Source organism: Prunus mume, linkage group LG4 (assembly GCF_029339155.1).
Source record: "Prunus mume cultivar Tortuosa linkage group LG4, ASM2933915v1, whole genome shotgun sequence".
NCBI classification, from domain to species: domain Eukaryota; kingdom Viridiplantae; phylum Streptophyta; class Magnoliopsida; order Rosales; family Rosaceae; genus Prunus; species Prunus mume.
Window position 1 is genome coordinate 9,280,149 of NC_142701.1, and position 20,223 is coordinate 9,300,371.

The 20,223-nt window shown below is 34.7% G+C and overlaps 1 protein-coding gene, 1 long non-coding RNA gene and 1 pseudogene across 5 annotated transcripts; all 3 read right to left on the reverse strand.

The window, feature by feature from the left end:
• Window positions 1-76: 76 nt before the first annotated feature.
• Window positions 77-637, reverse strand: LOC103328124 (uncharacterized). The gene is made up of 3 exons (XR_016126067.1): window positions 501-637; window positions 302-380; window positions 77-217 (listed from the first exon to the last, which is right to left on the reverse strand). It is a non-coding gene; the product is annotated as an uncharacterized LOC103328124 (long non-coding RNA).
• An 8-nt stretch (window positions 638-645) lies between these two features.
• Window positions 646-3,763, reverse strand: LOC107880892 (putative disease resistance protein RGA1; annotated as a pseudogene). Its single transcript, XR_016126105.1, has 4 exons — window positions 1,821-3,763; window positions 1,373-1,522; window positions 927-989; window positions 646-826 (listed from the first exon to the last, which is right to left on the reverse strand). The product of XR_016126105.1 is annotated as a putative disease resistance protein RGA1 (transcript).
• Window positions 3,764-5,050: 1,287 nt separating this feature from the next.
• Window positions 5,051-18,661, reverse strand: LOC103328123 (Leucine-rich repeat family protein). Of its 3 annotated transcripts, XM_008230514.3 has the most exons (16): window positions 18,286-18,661; window positions 16,125-16,416; window positions 15,910-16,038; window positions 15,576-15,783; window positions 14,849-14,995; window positions 14,060-14,134; window positions 13,637-13,708; window positions 12,285-12,356; window positions 11,685-11,759; window positions 11,461-11,532; window positions 11,113-11,184; window positions 10,200-10,271; window positions 8,235-8,378; window positions 7,957-8,028; window positions 6,317-6,463; window positions 5,051-5,626 (listed from the first exon to the last, which is right to left on the reverse strand). In XM_008230514.3, exons 2-16 carry the CDS (start codon window positions 16,314-16,316, stop codon window positions 5,442-5,444), a joined length of 1,734 nt encoding a protein of 577 aa, XP_008228736.1. In that variant the 5' UTR covers window positions 16,317-16,416; window positions 18,286-18,661; the 3' UTR covers window positions 5,051-5,441. The 3 variants fall into 3 exon arrangements, with proteins under 3 accessions (XP_008228736.1, XP_088906408.1, XP_088906407.1); XM_089050282.1 differs by lacking the exon at window positions 18,286-18,661 and having other exon boundaries at window positions 16,130-16,269; XM_089050281.1 differs by lacking the exon at window positions 6,317-6,463 and having other exon boundaries at window positions 5,191-5,626; window positions 18,286-18,425.
• Window positions 18,662-20,223: the final 1,562 nt, after the last annotated feature.

Genomic DNA, 20,223 nt, shown 5'->3' on the forward strand with positions numbered 1-20,223 from the left:
TATACTGTTTTGGGTTACAATTTTAAGCCAGGTTTAGAAGGCATGACAGAAACATAACTTTTCCAATGAGTACATATACGCTTGGTGATGAACAAGTCTCTCACGAATCGCAGGGTAGCTTTCCAAGTCCATCTTGATCAGGTTATACAAGTAAGGTAGCAGTCATTGCCAAGAGCAGTAATTGCACTATTTCTTCTACAACTCAAGTTTGACAGATCTGAAGGAATTTAATAAATAGTCATGTTGAGTTGATATGAACAGCCTAGGAAAAAAAGAAAAAGAAAGGAAATTAGCTTCTCACAGAAGATTATGTGGTGTTGGGCGTACGACTGCAAAAGCTGGATGTAACCACTTGACATTGCTTCTCTAAGAAGATCTTCCTAGTGATTACCGGAGAATACGAAACAAGAAAGAAACAAAGGAATCTGATGACCATAGATAAAAAAGGAACTTGAGAGGAAATACAAAACAAAACAAAGTAAATATCTTGGGTTAATTACCAATTTAGCAAGAAGAGGTGGATGAGAATAGCAGAGCCCGTTGCCATCATCAGTTCTGATCTTCTCTTCCTTCTCATTCTTCTCACACCCTTATATCTTGAAACAAAAGTTGTTCCAGTTTCAGAATGAAAATGATGATGTCAGCTGCGGTACTAAAAATTCAACTCCCACACCTTTTTCACACATCCCATCCACCTTATTTCCAAAATATCAAGGCACCGCAAGTTCCCCAAAGCAGGCAAAAAGTCACAAAAATCACTGTCATGAAGAACTAGCCTCCTCAAATTTTGTAACGACATCATTGAAGTAGAGGAGCGATACAAGAACTGTAAGCCGCAGGCATACAATTTACTTTTCACTGAAGATAATTGTAGTGAGGATGTAAATTACCAGAGCGGATATAAATTAACAAAACTTGTTCAGTACCTTGGTGATCCACAGGTCCTTCAAAGAATCGCAAGGCATCCTTCCAAGTCCATCTTGATCAGGCTATATAATTAAGGAAGCAGCGGTACTCATTCAATTTCCAAGATCAGTGACGGTAAATAATAGCAATATTACTTCTACAACTCAAGTTTTTGACATACATGAAGGAATTTAATGAATAGTCACATGTTCAGTTAATATGAATAGCGCAGAGAAAAATTACAAGTTCTTGTGGATGGGATCATTAGAAAAAAGAAAAGTTACCTTTTCATACATACAAGATTATATGCAGCCACATGACATTGCTTGTTCAAGAAGATATCGTCTTCCTAGAGATTATCTGAGAATACTACTAAACAAGAAAGAAACAGAGAAAGCTGACGGTCATAGACAAAGAAGGAACTGGAGGGAAAAACAAAGTAAACATGACGAGTTAACTTAATTACCAATGCAGCAAGAAGAGGTGGATGAGAATGGCAGCGCTCATCGTCGTCATCAGTTCTGACTCCGTTTCCAGTTTGGCTGGATCGGAACTCTGTCTTGGTTAATTTTAATGTTTGGGATGTGAGACGTCTTGTCCCACAGCTTGCCGCTTCCTATTTCAAAACTTGTTTGAGAATCTCACTGATTTCAGCACCACAGTAAGTCATGTTTTCAGCAACTTATTTCTCCAAAATCTCAAGGGACGGAAAATTCCCCAAAGGAGGCAAAAACTCACAAAAGAAATTGGTTTCAAGAGCTAGCCTCCTCAAATTATGTAACGACAGCATCCATTCGACATGCCAGTTGGTGCCATGGTAATGCAGGATGGTTAACTCTTCCAAATTTGGATGTGGTTGTAAGGCATTCAGGATTTGTCCATCCCTCCATATTTTCTCATAATTTTTATCTAACTGAGAAAGACAGATTCAACTCGACCAGGAGTTCCTTCACCAATTGTGCCTCTTTAGCCTCACTCACAGTGTTTATATCACTCAACCCATTTATACAAAGACTCCCTCGAAGCTGGTTCATTTCTCTCAAACTTCCCAACTTAAATGTTGTTTCATTGTTGTCAGTGTCACCATAGCCATGGCCTCTTGTGACAGAAACATAATCTAGTCTTTCCAGACTTGTTAATCTCTCAATCTCTTCTGGTAATTTTACACTACCAGAGAGGTAAGTATAAAGATGCTTTAAGTTAATCAGCTTTCGCATAGTGGCTGGTAATTTTACAAAAGACTTGCAATAAATGAGACAGAGTCTGCAGATTGTATAAATTACCAAGAGCATCAGGCAATTCTTTCAAACAACTATTTTTCGATAGATTGGGATAACGCAAATGAATGAGTTCACCTATCGCTTCAGGAAGTTCTTCAATCGAGTTTCCCTTCAAACTTAATGTCCTAAGACATTTTAATTGTAAAATTAAATCCCAGCTTATTGTTTCAACGTTCAAATCACAAGCTAGGAGAGTGCGTAGCTTTTTGTATTTGCAAATTGAAACAGGCGATCCATTATAAGGGGTTGATGTTGCCTCTGGGCCCCTTATTACCATTGCTATCCTCCTTAATATAACAATAATTTTTTGGAAATTATCTTGTGACATCTACATATCAATCATAATAACTTAGTAATAATGGTTGGAAGAGTTTTTGTTCGACCTCTTCTAGTTCCCAAATCTTACTGTTCAAAACATTCAACCATTCTCTCCTTGTTTTCTTAAAGCGCATTAGGCTCCCTGAAGTCTTTGCCGCAAGAGGCAAACCTTTACACTTCTTTACAATCTTTTCTCCAATTTTCTCAAGTGCATCATCTCTTTTTCTGTCCCCAAAATCCAAGTGATTGAAGAGTGACAAACAACTTTGTTCGCTCAACACCCCCTCTTTTCGTGTAGTCACCAATATCCTACTGCCTACAAACACCATTGTACAAAGATAACCTTAATTGCTCCCACTTTCTATCGTCTTCAGTCCACACATCATCTGGGACAATATTGAGGAACTTCTTACCCTGAATGAATTCAGATATACATTGCTATAGAGTTTGCAACACATTTGAATTCATCCGGGTATCAGATTTTTTCAGACCTTCAATGATGGCTTTAGCAATCTTGATCTCAAAAGGGTTTGAGACACAAACCCATACTCTATTCTGGAATTGGTTCCTCACCCTTTCATCATTATAGGCTAGTTGGGCAAGAGTTGTCTTGCCCTTTCCTCCCATCCCTAAAATGGAGATGACAAGAGGACCCCTCTCCTCTTTGCTGCTCTCACTCAGCTTCTTCACTAAATTATCCTTTTCAATTTCCCGATCAAATATCTTAGATATATAGACTAAAGACGAAGTTTTCGGGCATACTTCAAGTTGTTCAATGCTTTTTTTGTCTCTTGAAAATTATACTTTTTCTTTCATTAGCAGTTTCAGTTAATTTTTCGTTCAGAGCTTTTATCTTATGAGCAATGTCACGACGAACAGTTACCCGATTCACTCGCCTAAAACGAAAGTTAATGAGAGGGGTGGAAGAAACGTACCACGGTAATTTTTTGTTTCTTATAACTTCTTGTTTCAGAATTCCAGTGTTCCATTCATCCAGAACGTGGTCCACTCATCCAAAACGTGGTCCATCTCGTACGATAAATCTTTTAGCTTATCCAACCAGTCTCTAACACTGGCCTCCTTCACTTGCCTCTGCTCTACATCCTCCACTCCAGGAGAGCATGAATAGCTTTGAGATTGCTTCTGATAATTTCAACTTGTCTGTCTACACCCACCACAACTTTCGCCTGGTGTTCTATCCGTTTATGGATAATCGAAGTGAATCGATCTAGAAGTATGGAAATGAGTGCTTCAGCCATTGCTATATTGTGCTGGTGATGGAAATCCAAGAATGGTATTTTTTTGAAAAAGAATTGTTGTGCTATTTCCTTTCCTCTACCTAAGTTTATGTAGTGAGACTAAATTGTCCAGGCCAGTGCATGCATGATGTAATCCTTGACAAGTACTCCACATGATTAATTATCAGCTAATTGCCATACTTAAATTTGAGATCAACTCTACTTGCTGCTTAGCAAATAGAATTTTGTAACTGGACAAGAAACGAATAAAAGTGCAAAACAAAGGTTCAAAAAATGACAAGAAAGATCATTGGATCACCTGGTAGGAAGACAACTGCAAATGGATGCTTTTACTTGAAATATACAGGCTAGATATTTTTAATGATGAAGCCAAATAATATTTTTGCTTCTTAAGAAAATTAGGTATCACTAATATTTTTTTCTTCTCTTGAATCAAGATTTGAACCTAGGGAGAATTCAAGCATTAATCTTAATTAGTCATGATCAAGGAAGGAACTAACTTTTAGAGGACAATGCATGCTTTGACAAGTTGTCTTTCTCAAACATTGATTACTATTATTGCTCAGTGAAAAAGAAAACCATGGACCTAGCTTTTGTTTTCATTTTTTTCTTCTTGTATCCAGATGTTGACCTAGGAAGGAATTTTAGAGGTCTATGAGCCAAGCTGTCTATGAGTAATACTACTCTTACCATATTTGCATACTACATTCTCATACCACTTCATATAGTAAATGAAGTGAGCAACCACCTTAATTAAAAAGTGCCAATAAATAATAAAAGAAAATGAAATATTAAACTAATTTTAATTGATGTGATTGTTCACTTTATCTGATGGCACACAAAGTGGTATGAAAACGTGGTATACAAATGTAATAAGAATATGCATTATTCTATTTTAAAAGGCCCAAGGGAAAAAACAAATAAACCAAAGGAAAATACTTCTTAGAATCGGGTAGTCAGAGACAAAGGAAAATGAACCCAACCATTTGCTTCTCATTTTTAATGTTGTTTGATGTCATTGCTCAATAGAACATTATGTCTTCAACATTGATTTTTACGGATAACAGGGAAATTTTGTTTTGTCCAACATTGATTCCCAGATGAAGTATGGAATTGTAACATTCTCTCCATTATCGAATGGCTTCATAAAAAACGGAGCAGGAAAAACTTCACGGTACTGTAATGTTTCGTTGTGTTATAAAGCATTCCATCAAGAAATTTTCGGTACATATGAAATGCACCTAACACCTAACTACTTCACTAACGCATGACATTTGGATGTGCATATAAAACGCATCACAAATCACTGATTAATAAATTAAGTTGAAGAATCCATTGTTTTTAGATAATGTACAAGGAAGCAACTGAAAGCAGCAAAACTTTCAAGCAGGTATATACAACGGTTATTTTCATAGACAGCCTAAGGATTTAAAAGCGGCGGAAGTGCCATGCCCAGGAAGCTTATCCACATTTTCTTCCATGACAATTCGATTTTGGTAGAAAACTTCACATGAAGCACATAGAGAATTTCTACACCTGTAGATCTAGACATTTTGAAACCCACATACACGTCCAACCATATACAAAATTTACCAGATCCCTTCCATAATGTATTTATATACATAGTTGTATGTCCATGCTGCCAGAATCTGAAAGTTAACTTAAATTACCTCCAGAACTATTCAGGCCGGAAGCTTACCAGGTTGGGAAGGTCAGTCAACTGAAGCTTCCTAATCTCGTTTGCTGTCACCTTGCAGGACTCCAATGTCAGAGATTTTAAATTCTTCAGTGTTTTCAAATGCCGAAGTCCAGAATTGGTGATCCGAGAATTTGAAACGTTTAAAGAGATCAATCCCGTCAGCCCTGCATTTCCATAGAATGTGAAAAATTAAAAGATAATAATGGCATTGGCTAATATGATTAAAATATGATCCCTCCCACAGAATTGAAGATCCAACCAAGGTTTTAAAAGCGGGTCAAGATCACTGCTAGAGAAAGAAGTAACTCCCTCTTATGAATACAAGTGCACTATCAGAATTTCTTTTATACTGTGATACTGCCAACTTTATAACTTCAATAGAGTAACAATAATTACATGCTTTACTTTTTTTAACTAAGGAACAGGTATGTCTTCCTATACTTGGAAGGCATTCCCAACCCCCCACTCCTCTCCCCCTTTCCTGGCCATCAAGGCATTTCAGGGATGAAAAAGAATGCATGCATGCAATTGTTATGGCCATAATTGCAAAACAAAAAGCCAATCCCAGTATCCATGAAAAGATCGAAGGGTCACACTTCTTACAAGACCATATATATCAAGAATACAGTGTCACCAAGTGGAAATAAAATTTTGACCACATATTGTCCTCTGAACTGATACTGCCATCATTGGCAACAGTGAGTATGCATTTATATCTTTTGCACTTGAAATTCCCATGTTTGGCCCACTAAAATGGTCCAATCTCAAACACTGCCAAGTTCCATTCAATAGCCAATATAATAGATAAAGCTAGCATATCCATCATTCTTATAAACCAAAGTTTATAGGCATACCAGAAATCAACTCCAAAGCTTTATCAGTCAGGTTGCAGTTTTGAGACAGATTCAGTAGGGTCAAGGATGAAAGATTTTTAATATTTTTTATTCCAGCATCCGTCAATCCTCCACCGCATATTTCCAGGGACCTCAGGTTTTTAAAGCCTGAACATTGCAAATACAATGGTATAAAATGAACTAGTTTAAATCTTGGTAAAAACCAAACTCAAAACTGTTCTGTGAATGTCATTTAATAAAGAAGGCCTCTTATAATCCGCTAGTGTGTGACCAACAGCCTCTCAGGTTAACTATTAGAAGACCAATTTGTTTCCATGCTCCATGGTATTTCCCGGCAAAATTACCAATAGTATGTATCTCTGATTCATATCAGACATAAAAATGCAACCATCATATACAAAAAAACATAGAAAATTAATTATCAAATTGTCATTACAATGATACACTTGACTATTGCTCTATAATCATATCCTCCAGTGTTTCCCATCTATAGCGTTCCAAAACAAAAATACCTCAAGTTCAATATGATAACAGAACTCAACTCTAGTTTACAAATGGTAAGCCTGCTACTTCGGCAATACCAATTTCCAGGTACATTGAGAAACTAAAGGGCTGAATAACTCGTTCATTTTAGAGTCTCACGAAACAGAGTGTACTTACAGAGGCAAACTTGAAAACTGGAAACTACAAATAATGGATGTATTTCAAGGATGTTACAACTTGGAAATTCTCTATTTTATTTATACCACTTAAGAGGGTGCGAGAAATGTTTTCGGAATAAGCAATTAAATTAAATGCAAAATGGTACTTTTGTATTTTGAATAGGTTAATTTGGTTTTTATGTCCCATCTAGAGTTACCAACATCACAGTACTTCTGGGTTCACAGTATGGTTATGTCAACGCAATCCTGTTCCCTGTACATGGTACATTGTGCACATACTCGGACAGCAATTTGGTGTTGCAGTTTGAATTGTTGCACTTACCACTTGGGTTGCTAGTGCACATCTTGAAGTATGTTTCATAAATGCAAAATCACTTAGAATCACATCAAATTAGTAGCTTACATGTATTCAAGGTAGAATAAGCATCCTTCCCTTAAATTCCAGTATGTCCACATTTTGTCACTTGATTCCTCCCCATCTATCAGTACAGTGTTGGGAAAGCCAGTATTTCAGAATCGGATTGCCAAAGTACCACAATATGGTAAGCACAATCCAGATCGCTATTCCCAAGAGGATAGGGAAATCTGGTAAATTCTGGTCTGGTCCCATCAATTGGTTGGTTAGCTATAGGCTTTTGGCTTGTGGGAAGAGTGGGTTTTTATTTTATTTTATTATATATATATGGTCTCAAGTCCAGGTGATACTTTGAATAAAAAGAACCCTGGGATCTATGTAAGTGACACCATATTATGAATGTGTGATGTAAAACTTCTCTTAGATGTGAAGTCTTGGTACTATTCATGTAAACCTAAACAACCCTGCATCACTAGTGGCTTGCCAGGTTCCATATATACTGCTGATATCAGCAGGTCCATAAGTGCCCAAAGCAGTGGTTTCTGTGTGTGCGCGTGACATTGTCAGTAACTAACATGTGGCTAATTTAAGTAATTGAACCATTACAGTGTTGCATAACATACTTCGCAGATAGTGTGTTCCAGAGTCTGTAATTCGAGCTCCAAATAGATCGAGGTGTGTCAATCCAGTTAAACCTGCATCAACAAAGAAAAATGTGTGCAGCATTTATAAAAAACCAGATGACTTACTGGGAAACCATAAAACTTGAACCACCACCACCAAGTATCCAATTATTCAACCTTAAAAGCTTGGAAAAGGCATCCGAAATTTTTGTCATCAAGGGCTAGATCTAGTTAGCATACCATACATCAGAATGCAGTTTCCATCTAAGGATACTTACTTGTAAGAGCTGCAAGTCCACTATCAGTAATTTGGCGAGCGTCCAAATTAAGTGATTTAAGAGACGACAGGCCAGACAGTTTCCTTAAACCACTGTCAGTAACAACAGTGAATGAAAGATTTATACTTTCCAGATTAATTAAACCTACAAAAAGCAAACACTAATCAGGTTAAGAAAGAATAAAATCCACAAATTAAAATTGACAAAATATTACCTTAAAGAACAATAAGAACAGAGGTTGGTCAGTGATGCAGGATGCGTAGGACCTAAATTTATTAGTTTCCTAATGTATTTGTTAGTTTCCTAGATACTGTAGTTTTCCAAATTCTAGTAGGATTTCTACTTTTCCAGATTTCTAGTTTTAAGTTTCCTATTTTATTGGGGTTATGATTTCTGTCTAAGCAAGGGATTTTTATCCTATTATGTCGAGGTTTTAGTTTGCTATAAATACCCCTATGTAGTTCTTTAAAAAGGGAGATTTGAATGTTGAGTAAACCTTTTCCCAGGACTCTCTGATTTTGTCCCTTCGATCTATATTTCTTCTCCTCGATCTCCGATATTCTTCTTTGTTCTACTGTTTCTGTCCATTATCTTGTCTTTTCAATCTCTATTTCTCCTCCTCGGTCTCTTATATTCTTCTCTGTTCTATTGTTTGAGTGCTTAATCTAATACAACCTACAGGCTGTACTACATCTCATTATTTTCATCTCCTGCATGGTGGCATCAGATAAGCCAGCCACCCATTTTTACATGAAATAGCCTAATTCAGCATTTTATTCCTAATAGTCTTAAACATCACTAGAAAACACCTAAAATCCAGAGGGTTTCCTTTGATTCAAGTGCATCTTTAAGAAACCAAATCAAATTCTTAATTGCCATATACAGGAAAGAAAAAAACACCAGCAGGCAGGCGAGACAGAAAACGCTGGCACTACTAAACAAGCCACATATAATGAAAACAGGTCTTGGTCCATGGAATCCCAAAAGGGTAAATGCACAGTTATGCACAATTTTACCCTGTCTGCCAAAATATTAGCCTGGAACCTCCGATGTTTTCTCTATACATTAGTGACAGTGACACAAGAATGTTTTTGCTAAATTAATTATACTACTTATCAATACCAAAGAAAAAGACAGAATGTGACTCAACCCAAACTTTATTTTTCTGTTTATTTTTTCTCAAAATTTAGAATACCACAACTTTCATTTTACATACGTTTTTCCATTAAACTTTTCTGTTTGTAAAGCATTTGTTGAGATCCATAAAACATTATGTATTAAAAAGAAGTCAGGATGATGCATCTATGGGGAAATACACTCACATGATATGAAAAATGAATTATGCTGCGTCATGTTTTTGTGAATTTCTGAGACATAAACTTATTCACTTTTATTCGTTCATAATTTTATATTTATTGCAAGTTTTATTTGATAGATCTTGACAAAAGAAAATTTAAAATTTTATGAAACAGATATGTAGAATCAAAGTCATGATATTCCAGACTTTGAGGAAAAAAGAAAAAGAGAAACTATGGTGCAGTAGTAGTTTTTAGTAAGAGGATGGAGATTTTGTCAATTCTTTGTACTTGTATGGATGTCTCATTTCTTTAGTTTGACATTTCCATTGAAAAGTATATAGCAACCTTGGACGATTAGAATAAGCCATTGTGACTAGAGGCCGGAATCTAAAAATCCCTATAATTGGCTGACATCTTATCTTAAGCTTTTGAAAACATAGGTAAGTTACCAAAAGTATAACCATGTTAACTTGATGATCAAACTAGACATAAAGACAATTTAGTGAAAAATAAGTATGCTTATGGATAAACCAACTACTACAACTAAAAATGCACGATACTCAGTTATAAACACAGTTCCTGTGTCTCTGTGTGTGTCAGTGGGCAGGTACGGCGAAAACTGAATCAAACTATGGTCACAAACCATAATCAAAGGAAAACGTCTAACCTGACAGATGGCGGAGCCCGTTGCTTCCAACTTCAGTTTCTGACAACTCCAAACATTTCAAACGCTGAAGGCCTAAGAGCATATAATACAAATATCAATATTCATCAAAATCAGAGGTGGAAAAATAGGAGGGAAGAAGAGGCATCCTCATCTTTAATTTCATAAGTGTAGCTAAAGAATTGGCAAAGCTATTCAAAATCAGCATGTTGCCATACTTAAAATTGTAAGGACGATTTTAACCTAAAATATCACATGTATGCATAAGTCATGCCACCAAGATACGATATAAGCAGAAACCATAATGCAGAAAACCCATAATGAATGCATACCAAGATTGTCCTTTCATTAGGTGCCACATGTTGTATTGGGTATCCATCATAAAAACCCAAATGTTGACATTGATTGAAATTCGAATTGACAGTGGAATCAGCAGCCATTAAGAAGAATTTAAAATTTAAAATTTATTTTATAAAAGCAAACCAGAATAGATATTTCAACTTTTCCAAGCATTTTAATTACAGTAGTTCACTGCAGGTGTAGGATCATTTTTTGAAATCTCACATGATGAAGTCACCAAAAACCATGTAACTTGTGTAACCAAAGGAAAACAATAATAATAAAAACTTTTAGCTTGAATCAAATCCTTGGATTTATGCCATCAGACTCAATGCAAAACAGAAGTGGATGTTCTTTTTTTCTTTTTTTGAGAAGTGGTAGTTCAGTTAGCGAGGAAAAAAAGAAAAAGAAAAATACAACTGTGCATGGAAACTCTCATCATCTTTGCAAATATTCTGGAGACATTCCAGTTTGATATTAGAGACAATGTACAAAAACATGTTTCCATTACAGAATTTCATGAACATAAACATAAGGCACATAAACTATCCATATTATGCATCTGCTAAACACTGACCTGTCAAGTTGACCAGCCCTTCATCACCAATCTTACATGAATCCAGGTTCAAGCTTTCCAAATTTGTCAAACCTACTTGAAGCAAAGGAAAAATCACAATGGTAATATATGCATATAATACAGCAGGGAAATGAAGGATTCTGATATTGTAATCAATATAAAAAGGATGAGCTAAACTACAGCACCCTGAATGAATTAGGAAATTGCAGAGTGTATGTGTCTGCAGACCATAGGTTGCTTTCTAATTTTGAAAGCTATCTACTATTGATGAAAAAATAAATGCCTAAAGAAAGTCTTGATCAAAGTTTTTCACTCAAACACAAAGAAGATTTAAAACAAATAAACCACCTTTCAAGTGCACCAGGCAAGCATCGGTGATCTCAGTGAACCCCAAGTTCAACACTTTTAAGTTCCCAAATCCTGCAGAACATAAGGAATGCTACAATTTCAAGCTCAGGACTGTACTAACAAATAAAATAAAAAAAAAAAAAATCAGTTTCTAGGTACAACTATATTTCATGACTACAACAGCAAAACACAAATGTCATTAGATCGTTGTAAAAAAAACTTACTGGAAAACTTCTCGCATCCTTCATCAGTCAGATGACGACATCTGCTCAGATTCAGATATAGCAGGGCATCAAGAGCTGGTATGCAAGCAACCCCATTAAAATATCAGGCCCAGCCTACATTCTTAGGTTAGAAAAAAGGGCGAAGGTCTTCATATTATTTAGTTTTGGCATATAACGTGTATAACTTTGAGAAATGTTGATCTATAAGTCATGATTTATCATTAAAAGATCAACAAAAATCAGATTCTCAGCCTAATTATGAGGGATTTCAACACACAATGCGTTTAGAGAACAAGAAACCTTCAATACCCCAGAAAAAAAGATTTTAATATAGTTTAACATTAAATTTGGTCATTCACTATTTACTAGTTCTATAGGCATTTCCAAAAAGTAAGAGAAATGAATACATAAATAATACAATCACATAGATGCACTCAAACACGAATGGTATACATAATCAAATACATAACACAAACACATATATGAATCATTGATAGTAATTGATTAACCTCATCAATGAGTCAAAGATTACGCGAAATACAATTACCAAAGCACAATTATAATGGCCAAGAAAAAGTCCAAATACTTTGGAATGCAAACCTGAAAGAGAGTCCAAGCATGCAGCAGTAACTGGGCATCCCTCCAAGTTCAAAAGAAAAAGTTTGTGCAGACCTGCAACACATAGAGATGATATACATAGTTACATGGAAGGAACAGCCACACAATACACCTTGCTAGGTACCTATATCCATGATATCCAGTTAAGTAAACTAGAATCTATTTTTATTATCAGTAAGGGCAGTTATTAAAAATTGAAGACTCCAAATGTAGTACATGAATTTTATATCAATGAATAACTAAAATGCCTCGAATTCTTTAGAAAAAGTCCAAGTCAAGAAGCCCTAGGAGGTGAGGTGATGGGGTCAAACCATTAGAACATCATACTCAGGATTCATCTTTATTAAACACTCCAGAACTAAATTTAGCGGCCAATATTCTTTACTGTTCACACCCCCTATAAAACAGCATTGGCTTCTGAAAACATGCATTCACAGCCAAACAAGCATGCCTCCAGCACACAGATAGAATCTTCTTTGTTAAACCTTACATGGTCTGGGACCTGAGCCCTCATAATAATGACGCTATTCATGTGGGTTGTTACAATTTTTTTGCCCTACAGATAACGATACCATTTGGAGGAGGTACGCTCAGACACCTTTTTTATTTTTTATTTTTCCAACAACTGCATTTTAAAACAAGAAAAATATATTAGCTTTATTTCCTCCTCTTTAAATGGCTTTCCGGGAGGAAGTCCACTCCAGAAAGCCCTTTTTCCTGGTTTATTTTACTTCCAAGAACAATTGAATTTCAAAACCTGAAAGTTTCTTCTTGTTATTTCTTTTCATCTACCTATTACCATCGTTATAGACTATCTATATGCTTTCCCTAGGACAAACTTTCAAATCTTGATAATTAATATTGCCAAAATGACAAAATTTCAATATCAATTACACACTATTTATCGTAGAAGAAAAAATTAAAAAAATTAAACAAATCATTATCACTTATGGATTATAAGGTAGTACTAAATCATCATCACTTATACTTGGAGTTAGTTCGAACATTGATGAATGGGTTAGTCAGCTGGATACAGCTGGAACTTCTGGTTAATGCCACTTAGTGGTTTCTAGTTGATCAGAAGTGTCAGGCGAAATGCCAACTCTATATAATAAGTATAGATGAATCCTTTCTATCAAAGTTATCAACTCTCAGCCTGCCACAACCCTAGTTTTTTTTTTCTTTTCAAAAAACAGATACAAAAGGTGTAAGCTGTACAACCACAGAAGTATCAAACTATAAAAGGTCCATGGACCCACAATTATTGCACAAGATTTCTCCTTGCAGCACAAAGATGTAAGTTCTGAAGATAAATGAATTACAAAAGCAAATACCTTTCAAGTAAGTAATGCCAACATCAGTCACCTTACTGCAGGAAACTTGTAAGCATTTCAAATTTGTAAGCCCTGAAATACAAATGAATAATTTTTTTTTGAAACAATGAAACTATAACAAAAATTTTAATTCACATTGAAAACCCGAACACCCACAAACATGTACATAATTTTTTATATGGACTCTTCTTGAAGTTCTTGAAGAATGGTAACAAATAATTTCCATGAGTTGCTTCGAATTGCTACTCCAGTTATGTCTATTTCCAGATTTTACTAATCTCATATTGAAAGTCATCTGTGTCCAAGTGGGAAGCTCAAAAGTCATGCTCTAGCTTTTAATAAAAGCCAGACCCTAAAACTGAAAGACTAAGGCCTACATTTCTTTTTCAGTGTGAACAAAAGGAAAACCAATATGTAAATTACCTGAGAGAGGTTTCATGTCAGCATCATCTATGCAATTACACCATTTGATATTCAGAGACTCTAGTTTTTTTAAGCCTGTAAAAAAAAAAAAAAAAAAATATGAGACATGATTAATGTATTCATCAGTAGTGAGAATGGTGGCATGCTGATGTGAAAGCATTATCTGAAGACCGTGGTTCACATCCAATGTGCACCACAGGAGACAAATCATGCAACATTCTATGGTGAATAATAATCAGAAATTGAAGACTAGAAGTTTGAGGACCTAAGGCCTATCATAATATTTTTAAAACTCATACAGGTCCACGAACTCCACTAAATTGTTGTCATACAGGCCCAAGTGTTTCATTATTGAGTCACACATTAATTTTTGCTTGTGCATTAACTGACTGTAAGCTGGTATTATTATCACTTTGAATGGTTGCCCAAATCATATGCCAAAACAACCCATATGTATGATAAACCTGTGCTAAACTGTGTAGACAATTAAAGCACCAGCTCCAATTGTGCTGTAGAAAAAGCAATGCACTGCAACACAGTTTTCTTCGGGAATGTTTTCTCATCATGTTCAAGAACATCATAAAACCACTTTGAATATTATTATACTTTCTAAACAGCATCATCAATAAAGGCTGATTTTTTTAATCCCAAGAGTCAGATATACATTGAGGGTCTGAAACAAAACATGTTCAAAACCAATTCCATAAGTCAAACAGGTGAGTTAGCATGTACGGAGGAAAAGAAATAGAAGTTCACTTTCCAGAGAAGTGGATTTAGAGGCAAACATACCTTGGAGATGAACAAGCCCACCATGGATTTCAGGACATTTCTCCAAGTCCAACTTGATCAAGTTAATCAAATTAGCAAAGGCACTCATCCCATGAGCAGTAATTGTACTATTTCTTCTAAAACTCAAATTTGTCAAGCTAGACAGACCTGAAAGAATCTAACAAAAGTCAAATGGAGAACCAAAAGGATCGCAAGCCAACTCTCATAAATATTCTTCCATATTCAAGCGAAGATACAACAATATTGAGCATAAAGAAGAAAGGATTAACAGAAAAAAGAAACAAAAAAGGGAAGAATAAGTATAAGGGTGTTGGACCAATAATGAATGTTTTTAAGGGTGCATAATAATTTAGTCTTGTAGAAATAATTGCACACATGATACAAACTCCAGTTGTGTATGCTGCACAAAATTTTATAATTTAGCACATACAAAAGAATATATGATGACCTGTCGTCCCTCCCCAATCATCTCCTCATTATTCACTTGCTTCTCAATTTTTTTTCTTAATAGAAAGCTTAATTAATTTTAGGTGATAAATAAAAGGGATGTGCTAATCCAACAGCTATGTTGGCTGGCCACCAGGGCTAACCAAATTATATACTTCATCTTACCCAAAATGGCCTTTGGGAATTGCACTTCCCCAAAAAGAATCAAATAAACGAAAATCGATTTAGTGCTAGAAAGGAAACTTATCAAAGAAACAAAATAAGGATTAAGATGGACTACCACTGATGTGTCCGAGGCCATGGTCCGATATGTGGTCACAATAATTAAAATTTAATGCTTGGAGACTTGTGCAATCTTTCAGAAAAATTAATCCATTGTCAGTAACATCAGAACCAGAGAGATCCAGAGAGAGTAACGATGACCCTTGCGAGGAGATGACATCCATCCAACTATCATTTACACCAGGGTATTCTCCCAAGTAAAGATCCTTCCAAACAAATGACAGAAACTTTCAAGGTCAGCCTGACTGACAACAAAAGAGGAACAGGACAGCACTGACAAAAAAAATTATAAGAATTAGAAGGTGATTGCCAGTATTATTACTATGAGCTACCTGCAAAGCACAGTCCCGAAAACCTTCAAAAGAAACATCAGTTAGGCATCCGGAGTACACCAACTCATTGATGATCTGTTGACTAATATCTCTTGGGAGCATAGAGAATGTGTTATATTTATCAATGTCCTGTTAATCAAAAGAAACCATTGGCGTAAGCCAAGAAATACTGAACCCTAGTCCCTAGCCCAAAAAAGATTCAGAGAAGTAAGTACCTCACATATTTTACGGATGCACAAGTCCATGAGGGATGGCCCTCTGCCTGGTTGAATATCTAAAACAGGGCGGGTGAAGGAGGTTGTCAACCACTTCGAACTCCCACTTTTGCAATATCTTCTGGAAACACCTAGATGAAAATCATGTTCATCATCTCGGTGGTCTCTCTTCCTAGAACAAGCTCCCCCCATCGAGAAAATGTCTTGGAATCAATATATCTCACAGAAACTGAACCAGAACACTACTCTATCCATTCAATCACCAGACTTGGAACATGCACCCTACTTCATGCTGTAAAAGTAGAGAGTAAGGAAAATAAGTACTCAGTACATTTGACCAGTTGACCTTAAGAAAATGCTTCATGCATGTCATTAATTTATTTGATGAAAATTACAACACATTCAACAGCAGTCAAGATTTTTCTGACATAATAGTATGAAATAAGGCTTTTCAGCACCAACTTAGTAATTCAAACTGGTGCCTATCATGTTTATGCTAGAATTAATATATGTGATGATTACATTAAAATAAATGGAAAAAAAATCCTTAATCTACAAAAACACAGTTGTGATGCACGATACAAGGTCCACAAATGGAAACCTCAAAACCTCACCCCAATTAAGCCTCTATATCATCCATTAGCATTCCAACCCCCCACTCCCCTGGAAAAGGAAAAAGGTTTGTCACCTGACTCCTTTATCCAAACTATTGGGGTTGTAAACATGAAACTTTCTAGTACTCATTTCTATGCAACGCCATATTCTCCCCCAAACTATACTATAATCATATTCATCCTCACTTCTACTCATTGACAATATGATTTAGATATTAACCAATGTAAAGCCTCAAGATTCAATTTCCATCTGAGAAATTCCGTGCCAAATCTATTTCCATCATTTCATAGCATCAACATGGAATGATTATATAAGAAACCGCAAATAAACAGCATTGCAGCTAAAATAAACAATGAAAGAATTAAATATAGCAAAGGATGTATATAAAGAAGTAAATATGGTAGCCATTAATCTTCGACATCGGTTTTGCAATAAATGCCCATGCAAGCACTCAAACGCATAATCAGTAAGCCCTGATTTTAGGATTGCTTTCAGGTAACACCCACTTTACAAAAGACTTGTCACTACCAAAGCAAACAGTTGAAGCAGAGGAGTACATCTGTACTACAAGTTTTACTACATTGGCGATCCTATGTCCACCATTTTACAAGATGTACTTAAGCTTGCAATTCGGGTTGGATTTTTTATCTGTCAAGTTAAGGGGAAAAATTGGTTTATATGTTTGATTCGCATTAATTACTTTCCTTTCCTCCTTCGCCTATTTCAGACTAGTTTCAGTTATTTCATGAACACTCAAAGAAAACAACTACAATAAGAACTGCAATTGCAACTTTTAAATAATGCTTATTTCACTTACTAAATTTTCTGAGCAAACAAACAGAACCCATCATCGGTAATGAAAAGAAAACTAAAATCGTAACAGATAACATAGAAGAGAAAGCCATGATCCTCTTATAGTAATACAATAGTGGAAATGATGAGAAAAAAATACAAAATCCCATGTAAAAAAAATCAATGCTTTCCTCAAACAAACTCGCTTTATGTGTTAATGAATCGAACAAAAGGCTTAAAGCAGGAAAAAATCATCACTTTCCACGGGAAAAATTGGTTTATATGTTTGATTCGCATTAATTACTTTCCTTTCCTCCGCCTATTTCAGACTAGTTTCAGTTATTTCATGAACACTCAAAGAAAACAACTACAATAAGAACTGCAATTGCAACTTTTAAATAATGCTTATTTCACTTACTAAATTTTCTGAGCAAACAAACAGAACCCATCATCGGTAATGAAAAGAAAACTAAAATCGTAACAGATAACATAGAAGAGAAAGCCATGATCCTCTTATAGTAATACAATAGTGGAAATGATGAGAAAAAAATACAAAATCCCATGTAAAAAAAATCAATGCTTTCCTCAAACAAACTCGCTTTATGTGTTAATGAATCGAACAAAAGGCTTAAAGCAGGAAAAAATCATCACTTTCCACGGGAAAAATAATAAGATAACTTCCAAAGAAAAGAAACAAACAATCCATAACCAAAAAAGAAATTTAAAAGGAAAATGTTTTTTTTTCCAATTATACCTTAGCATGATCAATTGCCTTGTACTCTGATTCTCCAGAAAGAGCGAGAGAGGATCAAAACTCTGAAAAGTCTCTGTTAAATGATTTCTAGAGAGAGAGCTAATAAAGAGAGTGACGGAGACTGAAAGCGAGGTGGCGTATGCCGAACCAAAATCCGAAACTACGGATGGTTGACACGTGGGGTTTAGTAAGCCGAGATGGGTCAGAGTTTGGTTGGTGATGGGCGGGATAAGCGGGAAGGTTGGGCCCAACGGTTGAGCATTATCCATTGGGAAGATCTGGGCCCCACCCGTTGATCCTCTGGAAGACTCTGCACGCATCAGGAGGCTGAGGGGTGGTTGATGCAATTGTATGTCCACGATTGGTACCAACACTGTTTCTTCTTTTTCTTTTAATTTTAAAAAGGAGCTATTATTAATTTATAGGGTATTTGTTGAAATGTCACCTAAATTTATACCTTAGTTTCAATTTGTCACCTGAAAAAATAATTTAAGTGAAATGTCACCCGGATTTTTCAACATCCATGATTTGTCACCTGAGTTTAACATCATATGATTTTCCATCTATTTTCAAGGGTATTTTAGTCCTTTCATTTTCAAAGATATTTTAAAAATGGAAAAAATTATTATTAAAAAAATAAAGCTTAAATGTAAAAATGGATGGGGATTAAATGTGAAAAGATATATAATTTTTATAATTTTCAAGGGTCTTTTCATAATTTTTTTATAATGATTTTTCCATTTTTAAAATACTCTTGAAAATAAAAAGACTAAAATACCCTTTAAAAATAGTTGCAAAATTGGATGATGTTAAAGTGAGGTGACTAATCATGGATTTTGAAAAATTCAGATTACATTTCACTTAATTTTTTTTTTCATGTGACAAATTGAAACTAAGGTATAAGTTCATGTGACATTTCAATGAATATCCCATAATTTATTCATACTTCAAAAAATACTCACCATATATACTAGCCCCTTGGAGTTGGTGTGTGTCAATTGATTTTTTTTAAAAATATTTTATTTTATTTTAGAATTAAAAAAAGATAATGCATAGTTGTATTTGATAAAAATATAACTCATGATATGATTTTGTTTTAAATTTTAAATTTTTTTATATGAAAAAGTGTGAAAACCACATTATCCTCATTTAATTAATAATTTCAATTCTTAATGTTTGCATTAACCAAATATATTTTTTGATATTTTAAATGTTTTATCATTCTCTACTATTTGCTTTATATATAACTAGCCTCTCTGCACGCACTTTTGCTCTTGCAGAGGCTTTTTTTTTATATAAAAATTTTAAATTTATTTTATAATTAAAAAAGATAATGAGTAGTTGTATTCCATAAAAATAAGATCATTATGATTTTTCTTTTAATTTTTTTTTAAATATGAAAAAGTGTGAATTTACCATATTATTCTCATTTAATTAATAATTTCAATTTTAATGTTTGCATTAACTAATGGCATTTTCTGGTATTTTGAATGTTTTACCATTCTTTGCCTTTTTATATATACTAGCCTCTTTGCACATGCTCACACATGTGACAATTTGTTTTTTATTATTTTATTTTATTTTATTTTATTTTTAGAATTAAGAAAAAATAACATGGGTAGTTATGTTCCATAAAAGTATGGCATATTATCTGATTTTGTTTTTAATTTTAATTTTTTTAATATGAGAAAATATGAATTTAACATATTATCCTCATTTAATTAATAATTTCGATTCTTAATATTTGAATTAACCAAGGGCATTTTCTGGTATTTTGAATGTTTTACCATTCTCTGCCTTTTACTTTATATATATAGATACTAGCTTCTCCGCACGTGCTTAGTGCCTGCGAGAGACTTTTTTATTTTTATTTTTAAATTTTAATTTATGTTAGAATTAAAAAAATATAATGGGTAGTTTTGTTCTATAAAAATAGGA

Excerpts from the sequence above, each read along its gene's own strand:
- LOC103328123 (XM_008230514.3), bottom strand. The coding sequence starts at position 16,316 with ATGGGGGGAGCTTGTTCTAGGAAGAGAGACCACCGAGATGATGAACAT. Across the intron at positions 15,784-15,909 it reads TTCGGGACTGTGCTTTGCAG|GATCTTTACTTGGGAGAATA; the intron begins GTAGCTCATAGT and ends TTTGTTTGGAAG. Across the intron at positions 11,760-12,284 it reads ATGCTTGGACTCTCTTTCAG|CTCTTGATGCCCTGCTATAT; the intron begins GTTTGCATTCCA and ends CTTGCATACCAG.